The following is a 27,832-nucleotide window of genomic DNA, read 5'->3' as shown; positions in this document are numbered from 1 at the left end:
AGGAATTTGTTCCTGCCTTTCAAATGTGATGATTGGCCAACACTGTGAGTTTTGTAGAGTACGACATTGTTTCCCCATTGCTGTCAGGATCATTTATTTTATTATATACATATTTATTACATTATTATATGAATAGCCTTCATACAGGGACTCCTGGTGATCATATTCTTGTATGAAAACAAATCCTTTTAAGAAATGACAAACTGGATTTATATCCTCAAGTGGCTTTTGCAGTGTGAATGAAAAACAGTCTTATGGTCTTGGCGAACGGAGGCTCCTTTGCTGAAGAACAAGCAATTCAAATTATAATGCAAAACAGTGTTTAGGGACCAAAGAAGAGAGCAAGTCAGCTTCGTGATTAAGAGGTAATCTTTCTTCAGTCTGATGTACACTTGTTTATATAACATAGACATGATATACATAGAAAACACTGCCAAAAACTTAGCATTCACACAGTGATCAGTGCCATTACACTGAAGGAACAGAAGATTATGTAATGTCTTAACAGAGGAAACACACTGCTTTACAAACAAGTAAAAAAGCTAGAAGAGCAGTAGATAATAAATGTTTAAAGCATATAAAGTTTTCTGTATCACCCTAATATGTTTAAACTGAAATAAGCAACTCTACCATCTGTTACATGCTGAGAAGTTAGTTAAATTAAACGCAGTGTTCTTTCACAGTCTGTGGCATCAGCACGAGGTGTCACGCCAAAAAGGAGACACAATCCTATTTTCTGTTAGATCCCCCAAAAGGAAATTATCTGACACTTTGGCAGGCACTTCTGTATTTGCTGAAGATAATCTCAAGGTATCTGTAGATAGGTGGCTCTGGAAAAAAAAAAAAAAAAAAAACTACTTCAAACACCCCCCCTCCCCGTTTATTTCCTCGATGCTATGTGATCAGAGGTATATGGAAGTCTGCGTTATCAAAGAGAAGAGGCCTTTTGACTGGAGAGGGATCCTTATCAGCCTTGTGTAGGAGTTTAAACAGTCCTGTTCCGATATTCATTGGAATCCCCATAATGATGCACTCAGACACACCTGAAACAGGAGCACAGGAAAATGTTATGATCCACTTAAGTCATGAAGAGTAAAGTTCAATTTCATTACAGAGAGAGAGCATCCATTTACCACAGACTGAGTCCTTCTGTCCGAAGTACGCAGCATCGAAGAGGTGGTCAGCTGTTTTCTCGAAGGAGGCCAGCATGAGGACGCTCTCCTTCATTTTGGCTAAACCAAATCTGGTGATTCCAAGTATCTCCCCCTTTATGGACAGAATACAGTATGTATTAAAGCAATAAAGCAAAAATACTTTTTTACTACAAAAACACAAACACTTTGAGGACATATACAGTGGATTCAAAAAGTATTCAGACCTCTTCACTTCTTGCACAGGTTACTGTTTTTTTTTTATTTTAAATGGAAATTTTAAATTGCCATTTATGCCCATCAATCTACACTCAATAACCCATAATGACAAAGTGAAAACATGTTTTTAATTTTTTTTTTTGTGCAAATTTATGAAAAATCAAATTGCAATAATTTCTAAAAAAAATTCACTTTGTCATTATGGGTTATAGAGTGTAGATAGATGTGCAAAAATGGCAGTTGTATCCATTTAAAATGAAATCTACAACACAATTAAGTGTGTAAAAAAGTGAGGGAGCCTGAATACTTTCTGAATCCACTGTATGAATGTTTTTTTTTTTACAAGTCATACCTTATAGGACATGAGATCTGCTAGAAGCATGACATGCCGCCGGTCAATGCTCATTCCATGGTTCACCATTGTATATTGAATCTCATTGATGATGGTCGATCTAGCAGCCTCAATACCCAAGGTCTTCTCAACCTGGAAATACACAGAAAGGCTTGTAAGCATCAAGTACTGGTTGGATTAAGAGTCTCTGTGTGATTTATTTACTGTTTCAGTATGGGCTCATTGACATTTCTGTCTTTCTCCGTATCTGCAGAGATCAGAGAGAGTCAGACGCAACAGAAAGCTGCTCCTGAGAACACGTGGACAGTCCAGTGTTTATCATCATTTCTTACCAGATGATGACTGCTGGGAGCAATTTTGTTTACTGAAGAGCAGCTAGCCTCAAGCAGAGATGAGGCTAGCAGCTCAGACTTTAATTTGTAAAATCTAAACAAACAGTAGTGAGTCAATTTAACTGAACTTAAACAAATTTAAAATGTTCAGTCAACAAGTTATACTAGGTTCCAGTTATGCTTATTTCTTCACTGGTAAAGCAGTTTCTGATCCCTATGCTGCCTAATCATTATAGCGTTTGCTTGAGATGTTAGTAGCAACATCCAGGATCACTGATCCTGGTTTTAATGACAAAGTACAGATGTGTTCAGATCAAAAATGAAGCAGTGATGTGTAAAAAAGAAAACACTTCTGTATCCCAAACAGACAGAAACTCACCATGAGGCTTTTTGCACCATTAAACTTATTTTAACCTTCGCTTTGAGAGTTGTTTTGTTGTTTGAATTGTATTATTTGGCACATTCATAGAGATGCTTTGATTCACTACTTGCAACTGGACGTTTAATTCACAGTGTCTGTCTTGCTATTAGAGTAGTGCTCAGAGTATTAGATGTGATTTTGGCCATTGTACTAGTGTAATTGGCACACTAAGCAATGATAAACTTGTTTTTTGACTTGCAAATCACATCTCTAAGACTTGAGACTTGACTTCGATTCGGTCCAAATGATTAAAACAGCTCAGCTGACAATAGTTTCTCATATTTTGTCTACCCAACAACGACCGATAATGAAAACACCTCAGTTTAATGTGTGTAGAAACAAACACAATACACCTGCATGACTGACGTGAACATGCGTGTCAATATGTCCATTTATTCTTAATGAGAGTAGCCAGAAAGTAGGCTACTGCTTGAACTATTTCTCACACAAATTGCCTTGACCTGAATTCTTTTCCTTGGTTAAGATATCAGGCCGTGTAGAGCAGGTCAGCCTGCAGAAGAGAATCTGTCCAGGCTATCAATTCTGTCTTAAAATTCATGTGACAGATGTAGAGCAGATGCAGTGCCGAAAAATAAGGACGAATGCAGGGCTCTAAGCCAAGTTACAGTGCCACTGGCTTTAAATCACCCTTGACTCATACCTCGTAAGTATTGTTGGAAGTGGTCCTGCTTCCATTCACTCCATGCGTTGCCATGACAGCTCTCAGGTTGTCCCCCTCCACCAGGAGTTTGTACTTGCTCTTGCCACTCTGTTCGTCAATGTGAATGACAGCTCTGGCAACCTCAGGTATTCCTTGAACCACCACCTTCCAAGTGAGAGATGAGAAAAGAAACATGTCAATAGTTGAAAGAAGAAACTAACACAGGGCTCCAGTTTTACATTTTTGGAACCCTTCAAATTTAGGAACACCTCTTAAATCAACATAAAGCGCAAGATATTCATAGTTTCCATCTTACTAGTGTTAATAATCAAGGCTTTAGGAAAAGACATTTTCCTCGGGCTGAAACGAACAATTATTTTCATTACCAATATTTCTCTTGATTAAACCATAAATTAAAAAAACAGAAGAGAGAAGTGGGAACCAACAAATGTCTGGTCCTACATTTTTCTTGAAATTATGTTTTTGTTGTCTTATTCATTCAGAACAGCTACAGAGGGATCCCTATTACTTATTCATATGTTCATACGTTTCCTTTCCTTCACATCTTGCTTTATATACTTCTTCCCAGATAAGTCTAGACTACAAAGCTTACCCCATGATGGGAGCAAGCGGCACAGTATCGCTTAGTAAAATTTTGTTTATTTATTTTCCCTTACTCGCTGTGCTGTTGAAATATGTATATGGTGTAACATATACAATGTCAGACAGAGCAAAAAAAAGAGGGTGGGTGTGGGTTATATTTTAAAAGCTGACTTTTTCCAGAGGTCAGCAGCCTTGTAGGTACATTTCAAATATCTCATCAATTTGGTAAATCTTGTATGTACAAAACAAACTCAAGGCCAGATTTACTGAAGCTTTAGCACCTGTTTTTCAGGCACAGATGTGATGCATTCTGCCCCAAACACATGTGGTGCATTCATCAAGCAGACACACCAGGAGCTTGCTTCACAAAAGCAATTTGCGAGCACTTCTTACACACAGATTGCAAATGGTGCCAGTGCCCTAATTCACAAATGAAGAATCCCACAGTCCTCTATATTGCTAACACGTGAGTCGCAAGTATGATGTTTCTTTTTGATAAAGTTGAATGTGTTAAATTCAATGCAAGAGGATATGATCTCACGTTGCAAGTTGCAGTTTGCATATTTGGTGAAACGGGCTCCAGGCTGGAGTCGCAGTTTGTGTGTCATTTGTGCAAGTGCCTGCAATGTGCACCTCTCTCCTTGTTGTATAAGCATTTAAGGGAGGATTTAGCAAATAATAGAAGTGTGATACATATAAACAGAGACTGATTATGTATTCCGCTGGATTTACTAACATCATGCAATTTGTGACATATAAGTATGTGTTTTGCTGCATTTACCTCAGTATTTACATCCAGATCAACACCATCTCTGCCTCTAAATGCTCTGAACTGCTGAGTTCTTAATAAATCAGGCCCTAAAGTGTTTTCACAGACAGTTTTTCACCAACTCACACACCAGATTCTCACCTTAGGAAGCTCTTCTTTTAACGACTGCAGAACGTAGTACATGGAGCTTTTGTTGTTCTCTCGCGGAGACACACACACCACAGCCTCACCGTGCACGGCGATGTCTCCCGGTTTCACTCGTAGTTTAGACATGCAGATGGAGTAACGCACCGTTTCTGCATTTACCTGAAAGACAAAAAAAAAAAAAAAGAAATCAGAGGCAAAGCTTCCATTGTTATTCTTACCCTGCTACACATAAGAACAACTCTAGAATTTAGATATAATTATAGTTAATAATTGTTGTTCATCTATCATTTTCTATCATTTAAACTGTGAGGGCATGCTGTAGCTACTGCTGTTAAAGCAATGATGCGAAACGATCACATGTGACCCATTATGAAGAGGAACAAGGACTGCAGGGCAGAGGATGAAGGACAGGGATGCCTATTCATGGTACATTTGTAAACATGGCAAAAAAATCCCAATTAAAATGTATTTTTCCCCCTGCTTCCATATATCCTCTAAAGGAATATTCTTTCTAACCATACATTAAAGCCAGACTATGTTGGTGAACAGGATAGCAGGATAATGTTACTTGGAATTTCCCCTCATCTCACTTCGAGATTCTCTCGAGTCAGTTGCTTTAAAGACATCACCATTAGGTGACCTGACTGTGAGTGAGCAGCATGGCACCATTACTGAGGAATCTGTACCTCACCAGCTCATTTATGTCATTTTACTTCTGTGATAAAGCCATTAAAATGTTTGTCTGTTTTATATTAAACACACGTAGAGATGAGTCAAAAACTGACTCAGTAATGTCAGTTATGCAACAATATTTATGTTAAGTTTGCTAACATTAGCCGCCATAAATTATTGGTCTTAACAGACCAAGTAAGGCTGCAGCAGCAAAACTCCTGAGTGCATTGTATTTAACAAGGGTGTGTTTTATTGCTTTATGATTTGAACTTTTAATTTGTAAGAGGAAGAACATGTTATTTCCTCTCTCAAAATGTACATGGTGTAATTTTAAAGGGTAATTTAGGGTTAATTATAACTTGGGTCTAACTTTTGTAGATTTGGGTATCTTTCCTATTAGTAATAATAACATTGTACTCACCAAGTTAATTGCTAATATTTGGGTAAAAAGAAGTGTATTAAATTCAATGAAGAAAATTACAAAGACCCAAATTGTAACAAAGCAGAATTACTATTGAGAGATTCATACATTGTGTCAGTAAAAATAAGAAAACTGTGGTACCTCCAGTCGCAGCAGCCTTATCCTTTCCAGTGACAATTTCACCAGGATAAAACAGTCATCTGGTAGAAAAACCTCTTCTATGTACTCGGAAATCTGTGGAGGGCAACATGAGACCTTGCGTTTATCACAGCTCAGTACTTCAACTTGTTCATGTCTAACACAGTTCCTCTTTTGTAATTATTGGTGTCCTTCGACAAATGCTTATATCTAAAGGCACTGATTTATTTATAAAGGGAAAAAAGACAGGTGTCTAAAGGTATGATGCAACTTGAGTACCTCTCCCAGAAGAGTTTTCTCGATCCTCCCCTTCACCAGCCTGGCAAAGTCAGCGTCATCCTCCACATCCAAATGAGCAGTGATTATAGGGGTGCTGAGTGGTGAGTAGAGTACTTTATAGATTATTCAAACAAATTAGGGATGTATTAATTACTGTGATACAAAGACAATGTTTGCTAAATGCACTAATTCACTGTCTAAGCCATGGACTCAGGCAAGCATTATGCTTCAATGACAATGGCTTAAGGCCCTTTTGAGCTGCAAACCTCCCTAAAAAAAAGAAGACAAAAGTGATATCGGGCGGCAAATGTCAAAGCTGACAATTGCTTCCATTCAACCAAGGTGGGAGTGAATCAGTGAATGAATCAGTTCTTGCAGCAATAATATCCAATGAATCCCCAGAGACATCAAGACAAAGCCTGTAGCCCCCTTTGAAGGATGAAACAGCCTCTTCTTTTTCTCCTCTGCTTATATGACAGACAAAAACATCTCTGTAATTATATATCACATCAGATCTTGACCTCACCTGATGTTCTTGGAGGCATTGATGATCTCTTTAATGCGAGGCACACCAAGAGTGATGTTCATGGACGCCACACCGGCAAAGTGGAAAGTTTTCAGGGTCATCTGAGTACCAGGCTCTCCGATACTCTGGGCACACAGAGCCCCTACCGCAGAGCCCGGCTCCATCTGAGCTCTGTACGAATCAACGAATGATAAACAGTCTCTGAGCTGACTTGGCGGCGGTCATCATACAAAAATTACCATCTTGTCAACAGCAAACAGTATAGATAAGCGTTCATGTGAGAACAAAACAAGTCAATCACTCAATATAAATCTCCTACACCTGACAGAATCAGCGAGAACAGTACAAAAGGACATAATGAGGGATCATTATTTCTGTTTTCTTGTTCTATGTTTATCAGTTTTACCTTAATTAAAAAACAAAACAAAAACCACAACAAAACAAAATGTAAAGAAATATAGAATATAGCATCAACTTAATGGGACTCTGGCACAAAATTAGCAGCTCATTTGTGTTTTCTTCCATTTTTCTCTTGACTTTCTATTACCAGAGGCACATTTTCAGCTACCTACAGTGCAAAACGATGTAGTTTACAATTAACTTCAATGATCAATGTCTAAATGCAGCAGGAAACACAACTTTTTGGGTGTGCGGAGACATAGAATCAATGTGAAATTAGGTTACAACCCATCTGTTCCTTTTAAAAGCTACCATTTATGAGCCTCAGAACAAAACACAGCAGGGAGTCTTTTACCTCATGTATTTGTCTCTGCAGGTTTCAAGAAACTTCTCCAGCTGTTTGGGGGTTATGCGATCCAGCTGATAGAGAACTTTTGGCTGTAATGCAAAGTAGAGAAACAAGGAATTAAGTTTTAATTAACATAGCCGAAGACATTTCTGGGTTTAGCACATTAATCCAAGGTGTGTGTTGTTTACCTCGCTGGTGCCGTTGTCGTTGATACCATACTTGTCTCTGGTCTTCTTGATTCTTTCTGAGACGCTCTTAATAAATTTCTTTATCTCCTACAGTTGATGAGAAAGAATTTAACTATTTCAAAAGGTTGAGTTCAAGGGCACATTGACATCTTTCAGAACAAAAAGTGAAGTGTGATCAAACTGTTTGACACATGACACACTGTCATGCAGTTGTTAAGACATCACAGATAAGGTCTGGAGAACGCAACCAATCAGCAGAGCAGTCAGATGTCAGAGCGTGAATTTAAGCACAGTGACAAAGGCTGTTTTATTGTAATAGGACAACATTGTCTCAATTAATTGATCTTGATTAATAATCATTAATCGGTTCCACATCTCACTGACACACCATTCTCAAAACCACAACCCAGCATGCTTGGTCACTATACCTCCAGGTACTTCTCTGAGCCTGTATCAGTTAACTCCTTCACAAAAGGGGGAGAGGGTCACAGGTATTACTGCCAGCACAACGATTAACTGCATGTAACTGGCTTTCAGTTCATACAGTATTTTCGACAGTTTTTTTCTAAATTAAGCCTAATTATTTTTAGAAACCCACTACACATCATGTCAAAGCATACACTTAAAATCTTTCTTTCTACATGGAATGTGGTAGCGGTGCACCACGACCATTAGAGATGTAAAGATTTTCTCTCTGCACCATTAAGCTGACTGTTACTGCACCGTCAGCCCACAAATGGAAAACGCTGTTTTTGAAATAAATTAAAAAGTTTCTAGACACAGTGAAAAAAAAAACAAAAAAAAAAACTTAATAGCATATGAGCTGACAGTTGCAGCACTATTAAAATACAACTAACTTTCAAAACCTTAACACAAGTTTTCATAGGGGTCACTGCGTGTCAAATCAGACAAGGTTGTTGCAGCGTCGTCTCAGATTTTTTTCAAACCTCGTCTATATCATGAATGGGTCCCAAAACCAAGGCCTGTAAAAATATTTCTGTTCAAATCCTATGTTTTCATATTTTTTCAGCCCTTGATATTATTTCATTTTTATAGCCTCAAAAATGAGAAGCCAAAAAAAATTCATTCACATTCCACAGCAGAATGAATGTGCATTAAGGATAGTTGACATGCTTGAAATCAATCATGATATAAAATGTATATCTGCAGCTTTATTATGTCTTAAATAAAACCTTCATTTTAAATTTTAGTTCGCTTTTAAGTAGTCTGCTCGAAATCCTTCATTGAAACAACAGAAATGTGTAAAATGATAAAGAAATATGCAATACAATATTACTGACCAGCTCTGATGCACATAAATTGGTTATGCCGCCCTCTTGACCAGGTCTCTCTTGAAAATTGGATTGGAAACAAGTCAACAAAAACTAAACAAAAACTCCTATTACGAGACTAAGCTTTAACCAGCATAGAGTACTTTCTTATTGTTTTTTCTGAGATAAATATGAGATAACCTTAAGAAGAACTTCAACAACACAATGGTTTTTAACATTCATGATTGGGAACTCATCAGTGGTGTAGTCTTTCTGAAGAACGCATCTGAAGTATGTTTTCAGAAGTATATCATTTATTGATGATGTAGCTCTGCTAGCAAAAAAAGTCTGATAATCTTCCTCCAAATACATGTTGCAGTCAGCAACTCATGAACATAAATGATAAATTTAACTTTGGCTTATTCGTTGGACTGTGACATTTCCCAGACTGACGCATTAGAGCATAAATGCTTACAGTATGTCACACATATACATACTGTATCTACCAAACTACAACAGTTGAGAGCATTTCACATCAAAACATTATTGATTGTCTCTGTTTTTTTAACCTTTATTTATTTACAGGATTTCTCTGAGAGCAATGCTCTCTTTTTCAGAAAAGCCCTGACCACATTCACACAGTTACACATTCATACCTGGAAGCTGCCCAGTATAACCACAGTCTGATCTGCTGGCCACTGAGCAGCTCCACTGGAGCAGTTGGGGTTAAGGGCCATACTCAGGGGCACCTCAGTGGTGGTAATGAGGGAAGGGCAAGAACTGCTTCTTCACTTTCCCCAACCAGACTTATTCTGCCAGTCCTGGGGATTGAACCAGCGACCCTTCGGTCACAAGCTCGCTTCTCTAACCTTTAGTCCACCACTGCCCAGATCCATCCATCCATCAAATTTCTAGGAGAACCCTGTTGAAGCAGTCACCACTTCTCTCAGTCGATGTGTGTCGCATGTATGTCATTGTGAATCCGCACAAAAAACAGGGACAAATAGTACCATCCAGCTTCTAGAAAATATCACACAGAGATAATAAGACCTCTTCTTCCCTGAAGGCCCCTGGGGCTGTCTTTAGCTTAGCATCATCAGTAAATGACTTATTTACTTCCTTAATTCTGATACCTTCGGGGAAAATCGCAAGAGCCTGTGTCGGCCTGTGGAAAACCAAGTATATTGGTTGAGACATGAGAACTACAGATTTGATATTTAAATATGTAGCCATCTCAAAATCATGAAAACACCCTTCATAATTAAAAAAAAATAAAAATGAAGACCTTTTAAGACAAAAATCAAATTTAAGGCCTTTTAGGGCTTTTTAAGGATCCTATAATATACAGGATTGTACTTTGGTGAGGTTACCTCCAAGAAGCTGTCTCTGCAACACAAGAAGTCAGCTCTCTTCATGATGGCATCTGCAGTGAGGACCAGCTCGTTTTGACTGAGTGCAGGCTCGTCTGGACACGTGTAGACCGCCTGGGGGAATGGAGAGAATAAAAAGCAGATAAATAGGAGGCAATGCGGCTGAAGCACTCACTCACAGGTCAACAGTTCTCTCACACAAGGGTTAACAGCTTCCGATAGCTGATCCTAAATGCATGTGAAACTATCCCATCCTAAACACAGTACGAAAATTACCTATTTACAAGAACAGGAACATTAATCTCATTATATTCATTCTGATGTCCCTTCACTGGCCGGCACTTTTGTTAACATATACTATAAATCACTAAATTTGCCAGTACGACTACAAGTAATCAGACCTCTTGGCAGATGGATGGTAGTTGCCTTACTATCATTTGATAAAGATGGAGCACAGACACACAAACACAAACAGACCAATACATGTATTGCTGTCCCAGTATGAGCACCTTAACTTACATTTGTGTATGAAATGTGCTGTATAAATTAAAAATTCCTTGCCAAACCAATAATTTTAAAAAAGCCAAGCACAGCTTACCCACTCTCAGATACATCGGTATCGAAGCTATTAAATGCCCTGGTAGACGAGGTGAGACTGACTCTCTACTCCAGAATTTATACACTGGATACTCTCACACCAAGGGGTCTGAATGAGGACTTTAATATCAGACCATTCCTGTGATTATTTATTGTTGCCATGTTCTCTCCAGGTATGAATTCATTCCTGTGCTGTTTATTAATATCTGCATTATTTCATGTATGACATGGTTATACCCTGTCCTATTTTTCATATTTGGGCAAACACCTAAGGGTTGAATATTATAGACTCCTATTTAACAATAAGGGACATCTTTTTAGAAGTCTAGCCATATTGAAAGTATGATGTCATGTGACTGGAGCTTATGATCTATTTAACTGTGTATATTTTGTTTAGTGTGAACTAGTGGATGTCTTAATACACTGCATCTAAGGGAGCTACAGTGTGCCGACCTTCATCTTTCTTTGCCAAACCTATAACAAATTGGCATTCAGCAGAGGGTTTTCCTGCGGACCTCACCACCTCTGGGATCAATCTGCTCTTGTAAACATGCTTCTGTTATCAATAACCACAGTCACTCAGGGTTTCCAAGGTGTGATTGATGATACACAGTGATTATACACCGTCATGTTGCTTTTCTTTTTAAAATGTAAATAAAACCCATTTAGGTGTATCACCGCCCCATGTTCATCAAATAAAACAACTCTAATTTGTAAAATACTATACATGTTATCAATACTTAGTCGGACGCTACAATTATTAACTGAAAGTGTCTGCTCCGTGACTGTCTGCAGCAGAGAGTAGCACAGAGTAGTGGAGTGAGACATCTGTCCTCCGTCCTGCTCTCTGCTGAGGAAACCAAGCTCACTATAGTAAACACAGGTGGCATTTTACACCAATGACGGACTGCTTACAATAACAATAAAAACACCTGGAGAATACAGTCAATCCTTTCTTGATTAGAGTTTTGAAAGCCTCAGTTTTTACAGTTGTGTTCCCATATACATTTCTGCCTTATTATTAATAAACATACATGAGGACGTTAATTCAAAAAAAAAAAAAAAAAAAAAATCAGCATCCTGTGTTTGTCAACTGATCATAATTGAAGGTACAGGTTTGTTTTACTGCTGTAAAAGAGAGAGAGGGAGAGGAAGAGAGAGAGAGGACAGAAGTCTCACTCTGCTAGCAGACACTTTCTGTTCCCAGAATTGTAGCGTCCGTCATCCGACTAAGCATTGATAACACGCTTACTATTGTACAAAGTTAACACACGGCAACACATTTTTTTCATGATCAACACCACAAGCCTAACAGATATTTAGCTCCTGTGTTTCTACATGTAGAGTTTCTCTGCTAATGATCTGCCCCTCTGGCTGGCAGTTGGCTTCTCACAGTAGGACAATATTCTTACTGGTTTTTGTTCTCCCAGAGCACTGGCATATATGAAGTGTCACACACATTTAAAAGGCTTCCCTTAGGCTACACTGAGCCGATGCAATTAGACAGAGAAACTTGGCTTTTTCCATGAATGTCCATTTTTTTATACAGGGCTAATGACACATCCATCCTTTGTCCTTTTTAATGGTCGGACACATTTGGAGGGGGTGAACTTTTTGGAACCGATTAGAGCCCAGGTAATACTAAGATGATACTGTGAATCACAACATTTACTGTTTACATACACAGTGCATTCATCTGTATACTTGGCTAAAAACATATTATCACCTCATTGAGGAAAAGCAGATTGCCATGGATGAGAGTTAAACATCCATTTGAACAATAGGTTCATGTTTTTTTCCTAGTAATTCTTGCTCATCTTCCAGCCTAACCAACAACTGGGCAGATGGATTTTTTTAAAGCTTTATTCATCCAGTCTTGTTTGGCTGAACCTGCATTAATGAAGTGGAACAAACAAAATCAATCTGGGAAATGAATCAATGACTTTCTGGTTACCTCTCCGGATTTGTTTTTCTTTTATTCAAAAGACAAAACATTAACATACCGAATGCTAAGTAGTGTGCAGTACAAATTGTCCATGAAAGTTGAGATAGTGACGTAAGAGACCAAACATAAACATACATACATGAATGACAATTACTATGGTTGGATATGAGTGTAGTAACAAGAGGGCGTATGTAAAGCTTATATGAGAGCAGAGTTGAGATAAATAAACTATTCTTCTGGTAGTACGTGTATTGATGTATTTGTGTTCATGTGTAAAGGGGTGAAGGGAAAAAAAAAACAATAAAAGGGAAAAAAACAAAATGGGAGGCCAAACAAGTCCATAAACTGTCCGCTCCCGATTTAACTCACCCGGATGTTGTCTAGGACTCTCTTAAACTCCAGCGGCTCATCCTTTCCCTCCATCGCAGCAGGGTCCAAACCATCACCACCATAAATGAACTGAATGATGTCGCCAGTGGAGCTTCGTACTGTCAGGTCGTACTGGGAGCACAAATCCTCCAGGGACTTTACCAGACGCCTCTGTCCAAACACGCGTAGGAACACAAATGATATCATGGGTGACATACAGGTATATAACAGGATATTCAGTGTCTATGTTTATCTGAAATCTGACCTCCAACCATTTTAAACAAATGTTCCAGTATTCCAACTTGCGTATATTTTATTTGCATACATCCTCATGTAGAGCTAAAATGATTATGAATTGACAAAAATTTTGATAATTAATTTCTCATTTAAGTAATTTATCGAGCAAAAATGCCTAAAGCCTAATTCACTGGTTTCAGCATCTCAAATGTGAGGATTTGTTGCTTTCATGTTTTATACTATTTTACACTAAATTGAAATTGGATTTTGTTTGTCAGACAAAAGAAGTAATTTGAATCAACTTTGGGCTCTGGGAACTTGTGATGGTCACTTTCCACCATTTGTCATTATTTCATTATTTTATACATGAACCAATTAATGGAATAATTGAAAAAGTAAATGCCAGAATAATTCATAATGAAAGTGATCATTAATTGCAGCTTATCTCATTTTATTTGACAAGGACACTTTTTGGTATTAGTAAATTCCATTCAGATAAGCACACACTTTCATTCAGCCATGTGATATCAGCTTTGCAACAGGTGTGAACCGTAGGGGCATTACCTGCATGTATCCAGTCTCAGCGGTTTTCACAGCAGTGTCCACCAGACCCTCCCGACCAGCCATGGTGTGAAAGAAGAACTCTGTGGGCGTCAGGCCAGAATAGAAGCTGTCGGCCACAAAGCCTTTAGCAGCAGGCAGCTGTAGAAAAATCATTGTTGAGCCATTAAGATGGTTTTGTACGCTAGAAACGTGTGTGTGCAGAAAACATTAATGATTTTATCTAGTTTCAATGTTATAATCCCATTTCATTTGTTATTATCCAATATATGATCTTTGAAGACTCAAAACAGTCTTGGAATGCACTGAAGCTTTTTGAATTACTAAATAAGAGGCCGAGTTAACATTAAGAGGACCTATTGAAAATAATCAGTCAATGCATTTAAAATACAACCACATCACATCTCAAAATACTGATAATTCAATAAAAATAGGAAGCATTGGCCATGTAGTATGTTATTGTCATTTACAAGAGCTCAAATAAGAGTAATTTATTTAAAAATGAACCATTGTATATCTCAGTGTATGATCCCTTTGAGGAATATATTGCAAAATAATTAAAATTAAAGCTGCAAGCAGCGATGATCGGGCCCTTGCACCTTTGTGAAATTCGGGGTGCTTTTATTGCAGGCACGCAGATGTGTTTAGGACCGGGCTCTTATCGGACATTGCGCGAGGAGTTAAATATCATTTCCTGTGTCCACTATGTGGTGCTAGAGAGCACCCACAATTATACGTCATGTCCCTGTATATCGTGTGTAGACCACAGCATGTAAATTTCATCAACAGCGTTCAATGAAAACTCAAGATTTTGATAACTTGACATTGACCAAATTTAAAGTCGGTCGGGTTCAGTCTCTAGCAGGAGTTTGTTAGAACAACACCTGCAAATTTCAAAATCTGCACAAGAATCACAAATTAAATTCAAAATCCTGTTGGATTTAGGGCTCCAAGAGGATTGATACATGTCCCTACCAAATTTTGTTCATGTACATCAATTTTGATGGAGGGGCTTCAAATTTGAAATTTTTTACAACTTCTGACATACGTTCAAAGTTTCATACGTTTTTGAGCATGTTTAGCCCCTAAAAATGCATTTTTTTTGGAAGAATAATAACAGAGAATATAATAATTCCTTCAATTACAAGAGGGCCTTCACACCACTCAGTGCTCGGGCTCTAATAATAATAATTCCTTCAGATACAATTGAGCCTTTGCACCATTCAGTGCTCAGGCCCTAATAAATAAACTGCATCTTACTTTTGAGTGCTTGTCAAAGTGAGGCAAGGAGCGATTTTCAAAACCATCGGGTACTCGAGAGCCACTTATGGCCTGCTGGCCCACACAGGCAATCATCTGAGAGATATTAATGAAGGATCCTGTTTGTATACAGAGGAGACAAATGAAAAAGTGAGAGAAGGTGCATAAACAAAAAAATGAATAATTATGAAAATACAAGAAACAGTATGCGCAAAGATCCCTGCAAAAGTGCTGGGATGATCAGTTGATAAAGAAAGCTGAGCCTTCACTATTTTCACTTCCTCTCATGTAAAGAATTTTTTATTTCCTACAATTCTTTCCCTTTTTTTCTTTAAAGATTTTTTTGGGCCTTTAAGCCTGTATTGACAGTGATAGTAGAGTCAGACAGGAAACAGAGGAGAGAGAGAGGGAAATGACGAGCAACAAAGGTCCACCGTTGCGATTATATGTTATGTGTCTTAACGAGCTGGCTACCAGGATGACATAAACTGAACATTTTTATGTTTTGGACTATTCGGACAAAACAAGTCATTTGAATAAGTAACCTTGGGCTCTGGGAAGTTGTGATGGACATATTTCACTGTTTCCTGACACTTTATAGACTTAATTGAAAAACTAATCAACTGATTAATCAAGAATGGAAATACTTATTTGCAGCTGAAGATTTTTTTTTAGAGTGAAAACTAAAAATAAAGAGCCCTACTTCATGGTGTAAGACAGTCATGTGACAGCTTCAAAGATAACGATGATGTATTATCAAGGGCTGGCATTTAGGTTAATGTTATATACGCCATTGAGTTGCACGGTTTGTCAAAGTTAGTTGAAACCACTAGCTATTTAATGTGTTATTCCATTGTGTTTTTTGTCATTTTGTGGAGAGCTGAACACTCATCTAAACAACTAAATCATTACGATGACTCTGGCCACTGAAGTTGAAACTTATCATTGGTTGCCTTATATTTAGGAAGAGAAGTCTTTTTGTCCTGGCAGCTGCTGATGACCCTTTCTTTAATACCTTGTTAACTATTGTTCTATCTGTAAAAGGAGTCCTGACTGACTATCTGAGGCAACAATGAATTGCTGTTCTCTTTAAAACATTTGTTTTGGTGTCTCACAATGAACGTTCCCCGTTGTGAGACACCACACTCATGTTGTCAGGGAGCAGGGGTTACAAGTTAAGTATTTATAATTTGTGTTATCTTTCGCACGCTCAGCCAAACTGACACCGATCTCTTAGACTTGTCCTATCCAAAGATTTCTGTATATATTTTTAACCACACTTTTTTGGGAGAAATTTTGTTCTTTCACTATCAAAGTATTTAAGCTGAAGGTGCTTGTAGGCCTGACAAAATTTGACTGCCCTAATGTCATCTGATTGTGTAGTCAGGCTTATGTCCTTACATCCTTTCTGTTTCTTATCTCACACCCTTTTTTTCTCTAAAGCTCTTGATTAATCACTTGTTTGTTTATATCACAAGACTACAAAGTGCTAGAAAAATCCAGACACTTCCTAGCATGTGAATATCGGTAGACTGCAGTGAGGGCCGTACTCTTAGGTCTATTTTCACTCATGGAGGACTCTTCATATTACTATTTTTTCTAAGCAGCATCCACAGAGCTACACCTTTCATTACCGCACAGGTCTTTGTATTGAACCACAGACCACAGTCAAAGGTGGGGCCTGTTCCAGAGATTTTAATAGAGGTCATACCCCCAATGTCCCTTTGACTATTTCTCCAAATAAATCTATTTTGAATACCAGCGTGCACTTACTTAAATGGCTGAGGTGACAACCTCCTACTTCTGTTTGGAGGTTGCTTTCAGAGATACAAAGTCTTAAGGATAAAAGGAAAATCCTAAAATGATAGTTTCGACTACTGCCTCCAAAACTAAATGATACATCTCAAGGTGTTTATCCTGACATAATAACTTTGCATCATTCACAGCAATATCTTATATTCAAGAATATATGGAACCAAATTGCAATTTCATTATTAGTCAAGTTTCCTGTCCAGCTCGCTTACCTTTGGAGCCACAAAGAGCCATGATCAGTGGGCTGTTGCTCTTGTCGAGCTCCCTGAGGCAGGCGCTGCCGGCTCGGTCTCTGATGACTGACAATTCTCTCAAGATGAGAGCCTATTGACAAACACACACAAAATTAAACCTTGCATGCTGACACACAAACGTAGTTTGCAAAGGTCAAACCACACAGGCACAAACTGTGATCTTCTGCAAGTGTTTTGAAACAGCTTTGCTTATCCTTCTACAAGTCATTCAATCCACACCCTTCTGCAATCCCTCTGAAAGCTTTTTCTTTTCTTATGCACATAGTACAGCATAGATGTCATTGCCAACCATTCATATAACACTACCTTGGGCTAAAAAAGGATGGAAAACACTGAACAAAAAACAGGATATTAACCATGTACTTTTCACTTTTCACCGACTGTGAAAACACCAATGTTTGAATTGATGATGGTTGTCAATCACTCCCTCTGATGGATGACAGTAGTGAATATGAATGTGGACGTTCTGAAATTGGTTATGACATAAGCTTAGGGAGAATTTACATACCACTTTTGTCTGACTTCAAAAGTGCTGTGTAGTTTCATTCAGCTCTTGCCTGCACTGCAGTATGTGTTAATGATAATAAATCAATAAACTTTCAATCCATTATTTCTTGGATTGTGATCAGATAAAATTGTATTTAATTAACATTTGAAACATATGAAGATGTGAGGTTAAAATTCTCTTCTTTGTGACCAGGACACATAACTATGCAGTGATTCTTGTCATAAACGAGAACATGAGGATTTTATTTCAAAGCAGCTGATGACGGTGCAGCCCAGTAAGGGTGATTTTGGTGATTAACAGGTGAAAATACGTCTTAGGGTCTATCAAAATTGAGTTTTTTTACTCTGCATTGCATATTTGGTTGCAAAATCCACCTGTCCGTCCTCTCTGGTGAACAAACTATGTAACAGTCATAGTTAAACATGTCTTTACTGCAATTTTTTGTTACTTATCAGCTGATATAAACGTCGATGGCAATGTATCTGCACTAAGCCAAAGTCAACCTGGCCGATTTATCAGTCAGGCTCTACTCAAGATCAAGGCAGCTGGTCTTTGGTAGTATTTCTATATCAGCCAATCTGTTCTTTTAGCTTCACAGCTCTGCTCAGCTACTGCTGAAAGGAAATTAAGCTCACCGACTAATTGATTTCCATTCATTTTCAAGATCTTTTACCAGTTCTTTAGCCTCTTCTAAATTTGCAGTTGATGTCAGAGTCAGTCACACCACCAATGAGTCACCACTGGTGTGAATTTTCAGTACTTGTCGTAGGAAGGTGTCAGTTTAAAATAAAGAGATTAAATGAAAAAGCTTATGCCTAGTGTGGTGTGCACATGGCTAACTAAATGAGGATCTAGGTGACACACGTAAATTCTCATGTATGTTCATGTTTTTCATGTGTGAATATATCACGCCCACCTCCAGGGTCTCCTCTGCCGTGCAGCCGGGCTGCTGCTGCAGTTTGCCAGTCTTCAGAGCTTCAATGTATTCATCACACTTCTGGTAACCGTCATCCAGCAGGTCCTGTTTGGCCTTCAGCAGACCTTGGCCAGGTGTCACGTCTCCAATGCCAATGGAAAAGCCCCGATTGGCTGAAAGTTTAGGGTAAAAAAAAAATTAAATAGAATTGTTTACTGCTGACCAAGGATTTAAAATGACCTAATGTGTACTAAAATACTAGTGTCAGAATTTTCTGGGCACATTTCTGTTGAGACTGACAGATATCTAAATCTTGAGGGCATTGTAAGACACTCAATATGTTGTTAAAGCCTTGGAGATCACCTACAAAGATACACCGGAGCAAGTCTTGCGAGGCGGGACATGGCGTTGGCAGCCTCCAGCTGTCCCCAGTCTCTCAGCAAGATGTAGAAGATGTTGTTCTTGGACCCAGATCCCAAGGTGCCCTTGTCCATGCTTCCACACATCAGCTCACTGTTGTGAATCACCACGACTGGGAACGTGACAGGAAAATGTGAGAAGAAATGACGCCATCAGGTCCCAGAATAGAAACACAACAAAGGTGAATGACACACGGCTTTGATTAAAATAATCACTGTCCAAGTTGATGATTCAAAACCAAGTGTAATAAAAAAAACACCTTAAAATGTGTCATTTACCTTTTTAAAACTTCTGACTATGAAAGGCATAAAAAGGTTTTTTTTCCTCTATATTTTTCTGCTGCTGTACTCTAGTCTTTCTTGCATAAGATATCTCCACAACGAGATTACCTGATTAAATTAAGGTTGTAATAACATTAAACTTTATGACTCAATCGAATAAAATCTTTTCATTTTGCATGTATACTGCAGTAGACATTTATACAAAAGAAACTCACATGAGTCATTGTGACAGAGATCCTCTCCCTTGCCACAGTACTGTTTGCCCTTGGTCCGCAGGTTTGCCTTGACTGGACATTCCTTACTTGGCTTCAGAATGACGCTGAATATCTGTTTGCCCGTCCACAGAGCCATGGGCTGATGGATAAACAGCAAAATATTAGTGGCAGGACACAAACACAGAGGTAAGTATCAAGCTCACCACAATGAAGTACCTTCATTATAGCCGGACGGGGGAGAGAGATCCTGATTTTTTCATCTTTGCCCACAAGGATTGACGCCACTATCTGACAGGCCTTTGCTCTGTCAAAGAAGGTGTCCTTCAGGGTCAAGAGGTAGGCCGCTAGAAGGTAGAAATATGCTATTAAGTTAATGGAAATTAAATATATTGGCTATTTCAAATATAGGTGAAGTGCGCCCCCATCAGGTGGAAAACGAATGAATTCATGAACATTTTATTGAACTTCACTGAGCTCTCCTCCACATTATACATCATATATGCTTTTCAAGGAATATGCATGTGCTGGAAATTACAATTTTCCCTTTTATCAATGATAAACTGTAACTCAAAGCACAAGGGGCCTCACATCATACAAAAACAGAGCACTACAATTGGCTGTCACACACCACTGCACCGACCTGTCAGAAAGTCCTGAATAGCAGCAATCAGAGGCTCGCCATTTCTTGGAGTGACAAGGTTAGCTTTTGTCTGGAAGAAAAGATAATGATTTGTGTCAATCTGTTGTCAATTTCTTATAAACAATTTATTTCCCGCAGACAGCTTTTCATTGCTGAATGCCTGAAGGTGTGTGTACGCTGTATGGACCCTTTGTGCTGTGATGATACATACACCCATCAGGACCAGGGCTTCAGCTTTGGCTTCTTCAGTCTGAGGTAAATGGAGATTCATTTCATCACCGTCAAAGTCGGCGTTGTAGGGGGTGCACACACACTCGTTGAACCGAAATGTCCTGTGAGGTTTGACTCTGGCCTGTGAAAAATCAATGTCATACATTAAGAAGCGACTAGATGTCCAACATGAATAACATTAAATCAACTTGTTCCAGTGCTTTCACAGTTTATTCAAACCCCGTAACATTAACTCACTTAGTTTGGTTTATAGGTACAGATGAAAGCAGTTTGATGCACAGAAAATAACTTTAATTATCTATTTTGTTCAAATCTGTCACGGATCTCCGTACGGTACCTGTGCCTGTTTTGAGTTAAACAGATATTTACTCTTGTTCAGTGGGTAATTCAAATTATCATGGGAGCATAAAAGAGCATACCAATTTTACTTTTGCTTTGATTTCTTCAGTTTTTCAGCCCTATTAGAAACCTCTTTACATCTTTCCTGTTCAACAAAGCAGTGATTTTTGTACTCTGCACTGAGCCTGAAAATTGCTTTTGCAAGCAAACTGTGGAGGATTCATTACAAGTAATAATGAGATGTGAAACAATTTAAGAAAACATGCAAAACCAAAACTATTTTGGCATAACAACATATTGTTAACATCCTAGATTAACAAAATTCATATGCATTTGTTGTTCCTGTGTTGGTATGCACACCAGAAAAAGATAGCTATACCAAAACATTGTCAAAACCATATGTCCTTTGCTTATAAGCATGTCTTTTTGAAAGAAATGACAGATTTCAAGTTTCTACTGAGGTTTGTATAGGTGTTAAAAAAAAAAAAACAACTTACAATGTGGGCCATGATACTGAGTTTGTGCAGAGAGGGTTGTCGATTGAATAAGACAATATCTCCGTCTATCAGGTGCCTCTCTACCACATCACCAAACCTCAGCTCCTGAGCAATCTTTTCACGGTTTCCATATTTTAAAAACCTGACAGAGAGAGAGGATTCATTTTTAGGTGGTGAACCACATCACATAAGCACTTGTTTTAATTTTCGTTAGAAGCAACAAGCATCACCTTTTCATCTGTGTGTGACGATTCTGGATAAAGTTGGCACCAGGGTGAACGTCAGGACCATTGCGCACAAGTTTCCTCATTAGCTCGAGATTGGCTTTGTTAACCTGGAACATGGTACCAAATTGAGATAGTGTAACTTCAGTACTGGCATGGAAATGGTTGTTAAGTGTATTTGTTGTAGCCACTGAACAGTGCTTACCCTCTCTGGGTAAGTCAGGATTTTGGCTACGTGCACAGGGACAGCAACCTCGTCGATCCTCAAGTTTGGGTCAGGAGAGATGACAGTTCTGCCTGAGAAGTCCACTCTTTTCCCTGAGAGGTTTCCTCTGAATCGACCTGAGTTATCACAGTAGATTTATCAGTCTACTATTCAAACTATACTATGTTTTTCTCATGAATACCTGTGTCTTTGAAAGATAAATCAATTGATGTCACAGCTCACACAGGCCGGTAACATTCTAATACAATGTATGAGTGAGTGAGTATGAAATTAGTATCTAAATCTAAACTACCTGTTGTCATTTAAGGTCACAGAGATAATTGTGCACTGTGTCAAAATGACTGAAAAATAAAATAAAAACAAAACAAAAATTTGAATATTGACAAAATTAGACATCCCAGGTTTAAATATACACTATACCTTGCTTCCCCTTGAGTCTCTGCACAAAGCCTCTTGTCCATTTCTTAGGTGCCATGTTGAGGGGGATGCCAGAGAGCTCGCTGTTGATATAAAGGGCACACTGTAGCTGGAGGAAGTCCCAGTCCTCCATGATCATCTGGGTCTTAGCCCCTGTCATACGATGCTGGATGGCAAAAGAGTTTGTTAGTGTAGGCTGTCTTCATGAAATATCTGATGACTGCATTCAAGAAATGTCATAGTTGTTACTCTATGTTTAAGAGTAGGCTTAAAACTTTCCTTTTGATAAAGCTTATAGTCAGGGCTGACTCAGGCTTGCCTTGGACCATCCCCTAGTTATGCTGCTATAGGCCTTGACTGCCAGGGGACTTCCCATGATGCACTGAGCTTCTCTCCTCCTTACCCTCTCTATCTGTACGCATTCATGTCCCATTAATGCATGTTACTAACTCAGCATCTTCTCTCTCCAGCATTTTTGTGATCACTCATCTCTCCTCCTGTTGCTTTCTTCCCTTTCCTTGCCACTGTCACCAAGTGCTTGCTCATGGAGGAATTTTGGGTCTCTAGAGTACGGTCTAGACCTGCTCTATATGAAAAGTGCCCTGAGATAACTTCTGTTGTGATTTGGTGCTATATAAAAAAAAATTGACTTGACTTATTCTTTAAGCTGATGATTAACTTTAAAATAATCATCAATTGTCTAATAATAAGTCAGTGTAGTGTTTGAGTGCCACTTCAGAGACCAAAATGAGCCAGTTTGAAGGTGAAGGGGAGAGATTTCATCATTTTTAAGATGATAGAGGATCCAGATTTGGCCCTCTAACTGTATTGTTAAGAAGCTGTACGCTCAGAAAATGTGATTTATTCTATCTGGAGGCTGCTGGAATCTGAAATAATGTAATGTTCCATTGCTTAAGGTTCATCATATGAATTCCTTATGGACAGATGGCTCACCACAGATCATTATTTCATTAGCTCCACCTTTTAATCAAATGCTGTGAACAAAACATTTGTGCTGCTAAAAAACACTGAAGTTTTAGTCCTCAAACTAGAAGCACAAGTCTGATTAGGGCCTGCAGATACCCAGCTACTTCGTACTGGATAGAAGATGATAAATACCAACCTTTTTGATGACATCGTTGAGGAAGATTATCTCTGTGAGCTTCATGGTGAGGTCATCCTCATTGGTGCCTGACTTCAGGTCGCTGACCACAGAGGGTCGTATGCAGACAGGAGGCACCAGGAGGCGGGTGAGGATGAGGTCTGCAGGTTTCCCTGCTTCAGGGTTCATCAGCAGCAGGGGAATGTCTTCTTGGGGAATCCTCTTGAAGAGGTTCAGCGCCACCAAAGGGTTCAGGTTTTCCTAGAGAGGAATTGATAATGAACTGTGAGGCAAAATATACCAGGGCCTTCGCCTAGGGCTGTGAAACTGTACAATAATAATACTTATTTTCATACTTTAGTTTGAAGACTAACATCATGTATTTCTACAATATGGTAATCAAAAGTATTTCAATACCCAGCCAAGCTTTTTATACTAGGAAGTTCGTCACTGGCCATACCACATCATGACAACAATACACGACATTCAGCCCCACTAGCTGTTGCATTAGAGCACCAGCATCTCAGACCAAAACAAATTTACAAATTTTATTTAAAGTTGTAAAAAAATAAATAAATAAAATAAAGCAGCAGCTGAACACACAGCTCAACACACCAGGCTCATGAAACAGAGATCAAATTGTCAAATTAGGCAGAGCTGATCAAATACAAATCAAGATTCTGTTACTGCTTTGCCTATTTCTCACCTCAAATGTTTTCAGAAACATATTTCAGTCTACTATCTAGCTGCAGTATGAGAAAGCATGTGACCCGGCCGCCATGTTGACGACGGACGCAGGGAGGACAGGGAAGGACCCCCATGCACTAACATTCACGCTCACATGCACTAACATGCACGTGCGCCAAGACAAGACAGGCTTCCAAAACAAAGAACAGAGAAGCTCAGATTACAAGACACTCAGAGGGAGTGTGACTTCATTCTCTGCTCAGGACGCCTTTACTCCACTATATCTTTACATAGCAAATAGTTGTTTGCTAACATCTAGTGGGGCTAAATGTGATATATTGCTCCTTTAAATAACACCATGTGAAAGAGTGTAGAAAGTTCACCTGCGCCCGTGTCAGCAGAGGCTCCACCACTTTGTTGTGCTCGACGGCAGTATCAAAGGACTGCAGGAACTCGGACACAAAAGGATCCACCACCTTCTTAGTTGTTTTATACTTCTCATGGATAATCTTAAGCAGGCCACACTTTTTCACTGGTCCTGAAGATGAAGAGACAAATGAGTCAAATCAGGTTTTTCCCAAATATCACAGAGCACAGTGTCAAAAAGCAAATATCAGAATTGCAAATGTCTCTTTTCACCATTAAAAGCTGAACAATTCAGACAGATTGTCCTTTTGCGGCATTTATCAGAAATCTTCTTCTTCAATCCGCGCTTCTGGAGATAGGCCAGGTTGGGTCGTTTCAAGAAATCCATGAACTGCAGTTTCTCCTCTTTCGTCAGCATTATGCTCGAACATGTCTTGCAAATCATCTGGGGACAGGACAAAAGTACCACATTAGAATGAGGGAAAATAATCAATGTCTCGCACCAATACCGAAATTATTTAAGGTGAAATTATGGAGCATCACTTTGTGATATTATATGATGTTATGATGTTATATATAAATATATATAAAAAACAAATATAACTATGATATACAAAAACAGTGTCAAATTATGAAAAAAATTGTAATTACTTGATTTATACACTTATTCACCATAATCCCACCAGTTCAAATTTTGATACTCTAGTGACACCTTAAGAAATTAATAGATTTTTGCTTGCTGTAGTCCAGATGGAGGTATCTTGTTCAAATGAAGCAGTATTACTGCCTCTTCTAACATGGAGTGTAGCATGAGCATTATAACTACAGGTAGGTTTCCCTACAGACAATGCTGATCATATGCTAATGTAAACCACCAGGTGTGAGTCTCTAAATGTTGACTGTTTTAAAATATATACCATCTAATTTTTTAATGATGTATCCTTTAAATATCATGTGTTGCTGTAGGATCTGTTATTTCATATGCATTGTTAATAATAACATTAGACTGTGAACTTGCCTGCAAGATTCCTATGATGGCTTTGAAATAGCCGACATGAAAACATGGCAGCTCCAGATCCAGGTAGCCATAATGTCCTAAACAATCAGCGAGATTCTTCCCACATGTCAAACACGGTCTGTCTTTCTCACTGGTTCCCTGCAAGAAACATGAGATCAGAGGAATGAATTGCATATGGCTACATACAGTGTTGGTATATGAAATGGGTACATCAGTACATTGATTAAAGCAAGAAAAGATTTGTGAGCCTGAAAGGTTGTCCAGGAAGAAATGTATACAATGGATTGAATTAAGTATTATATGAATTTAAAACTGCTCTATGCCTGAAATCAGGCATGGTGCCTGAGAACTTTAAGCCCTGCATACTGTACATAGGTAACATTATAGTAGTCCCACAGATGTAATCTATCCCTACAGAGCTATGCCCACACGAGTTGCAATTTTGTTGATATCTTCCTTGTCATATAAACTAAATCAGTTGTATATACAGATTCTGTATGGAAAGATTTAAACCTTTCCATTTAAAACTTAAATATATTCCCCCAAAAAGCAAAAGACTGTGCAGCTATCACACTGTTCCTACTTATATGTACTCCAATCCAATTAGATTGTTTGGTAGCCCAACTAACACAAATAAAAGTTAAAGCTCTTTGTCATAGATCTGCAAGTGCCATCTTCTTTTTATGACAGTCAGCAGAAATCAAGTTGAGAGGTCCTTCTAAACATATTTGAAAAAGTCTTTACAAAAATAACAAGAAATTTTCCTATATCTGAGGCCTGACATATACAGCAACATAAAGACATGTATTTCATGCTCTTTGGAATGAAAAAATAACATTGTTAGGCTGTTGTTTGCCAGTTTTGTGAGTGTGTTGTTATTATTGTGAGTGATGTTGTAACTACAATACACTCAAGATTCAACAGGTTTTATTGTCATTTGCACAGCAACACAGCAGGTGGAAATATTGAAGACAGTGAAATGGAACTCTAGTTCCAATTAGACTATGTTATAAAATGAGAGAGAAATATAATAAAAAGGAGAGAGAAATATACAAATATACATTATATTGCACATTGGTGTGCAAGTGCAGTATTGCACATAAGTGGTAGATAGATAAATAAGTACATTGAACATAAGTGATGGGTGTTAAATACTTCTGATAAAATGTGTTAAAATGTGTAGTGGGGAAGAGAGTGTGTGTGTTTGGTGGGGGATGAATAAGTATGCAGGAGAGGAAGGGAGACTATGCGTGTGTGTGTGTGTGTGTGTGCGTGTGCAACAGCAAGTAAATTACATGCGCTATACCATATACTACATACTGCGTATTGTGCCAAGTGATTTTTTGAAATAAACATACAAGCAAAAAGAAGAAACATCAACATAAAGAAGCTGTAGTCATTGAGATGTACTGTATAAAAATCATGAATGAGTTTATGGCGTACCATACGGTGGTCCAACACTCCATAGGCCAGTGGAGTGTGATTCATGTCCTGGCTGTACAGGTTCTTACTGACCACCTGGATGTGGGCCTGCTGACGCATCTGCTCAGCAGATTTCATCCCAAAGCAGATGTGGCTTCTGTAGACAAAGATGAACAGTTAAGCAAAGACGTTCACAGGGTTAATATCTCAAAGTGATAACAACAGACCAATATCTGCTTTCTTATGTCTGCAGGACTTCTCACTGGTCAGGGAAACCAAATCAACTGCTTAGGGTTTACACATGTGTTTTCGTGCCACATTTATCCACAAACTTGCAACGTGATAACCTATACTGAGGAGTAGGAATTAATAAAAGTGGACACTAAATACGTTGATCGATGTTCGTGAAGTTAAGTTAATATGGCGATAAAACAAACAATATTAGGTAGACTATTGCATTTTAACTGTGTTTGAAACAAATGTCTCTTCACTAACATCAACTTTCAACTTAACCTTGATACCACTGAATTGTTAGCTACAACTTAACAGTTTGGTAGGGCAACGGTGTCCTCCAGTGCAGTATAATATGAACGTACTAACGCTAGACAATTTGTCAATATTTGCCACATTGCAAACTGATATGACACTGGCTAACCGAAGAGCTAACTACTGCTAGCTAGCAGCACTTCCCAGTCTTGTTATAACGTTACTCACATTTTTCTGGCCACATCTGTCTCTCTGAACTGCTCCTTCACCATTTTGGTAGCGGTTCCTCAACAAACAACACCACTAATGTATTTGTTATTTTGTCCTCATTCCAGCAGACTAACGTTAGGCTTTGCGTGTATCCAGCACGCTGTCATTTCGCTTTCCCATGTTGATAGCGTGTGCGCGTGTGAGCCACAGTGATGCTGCCTTCAGGGTACATCCGTAATCTAGCGGCTTTACTCATAAGTCACAAAGTTGACAAAATGGGACTTTTAGCGAGGATCACTGAAAACTGTGTGGTGTCTCGCCCGA

At 38.6% G+C, this 27,832-nt stretch overlaps 1 protein-coding gene across 2 annotated transcripts; it reads right to left on the bottom strand.

Annotated features, from left to right (window-relative positions):
* Positions 1-351: 351 nt before the first annotated feature.
* Positions 352-27,740, bottom strand: polr3a (polymerase (RNA) III (DNA directed) polypeptide A). Of its 2 annotated transcripts, XM_044337838.1 has the most exons (32): positions 27,527-27,740; positions 26,834-26,969; positions 25,391-25,528; positions 24,646-24,817; positions 24,390-24,544; positions 23,341-23,580; positions 22,221-22,383; positions 21,780-21,916; positions 21,581-21,684; positions 21,351-21,492; positions 20,495-20,635; positions 20,284-20,353; positions 19,860-19,987; positions 19,644-19,782; positions 19,095-19,259; positions 18,728-18,900; positions 17,262-17,373; positions 15,238-15,356; positions 13,981-14,118; positions 13,180-13,350; positions 10,269-10,382; positions 8,056-8,091; positions 7,628-7,714; positions 7,446-7,528; positions 6,692-6,862; positions 6,166-6,259; positions 5,890-5,982; positions 4,650-4,814; positions 3,137-3,301; positions 1,723-1,854; positions 1,134-1,266; positions 352-1,043 (listed from the first exon to the last, which is right to left on the bottom strand). In XM_044337838.1, exons 1-32 carry the CDS (start codon positions 27,568-27,570, stop codon positions 895-897), a joined length of 4,209 nt encoding a protein of 1,402 aa, XP_044193773.1. In that variant the 5' UTR covers positions 27,571-27,740; the 3' UTR covers positions 352-894. The 2 variants fall into 2 exon arrangements, with proteins under 2 accessions (XP_044193773.1, XP_044193774.1); XM_044337839.1 differs by lacking the exon at positions 8,056-8,091.
* Positions 27,741-27,832: the final 92 nt, after the last annotated feature.

The sequence above is a fragment of the Thunnus albacares genome, chromosome 20 (assembly GCF_914725855.1).
Source record: "Thunnus albacares chromosome 20, fThuAlb1.1, whole genome shotgun sequence".
NCBI lineage: Eukaryota > Metazoa > Chordata > Actinopteri > Scombriformes > Scombridae > Thunnus > Thunnus albacares.
The sequence above is the reverse complement of the archived record's forward strand: the minus strand, read 5'-3'. Positions and strand labels throughout refer to the sequence as shown.

Excerpts from the sequence above, each read along its gene's own strand:
- polr3a (XM_044337838.1), bottom strand. The coding sequence starts at position 27,570 with ATGGTGAAGGAGCAGTTCAGAGAGACAGATGTGGCCAGAAAAAT. Across the intron at positions 10,383-13,179 it reads GAGTCCTAGACAACATCCGG|GCGGTCTACACGTGTCCAGA; the intron begins GTGAGTTAAATC and ends CCATTCCCCCAG. Across the intron at positions 1,267-1,722 it reads CAGATCTCATGTCCTATAAG|GGGGAGATACTTGGAATCAC; the intron begins GTATGACTTGTA and ends CTGTCCATAAAG.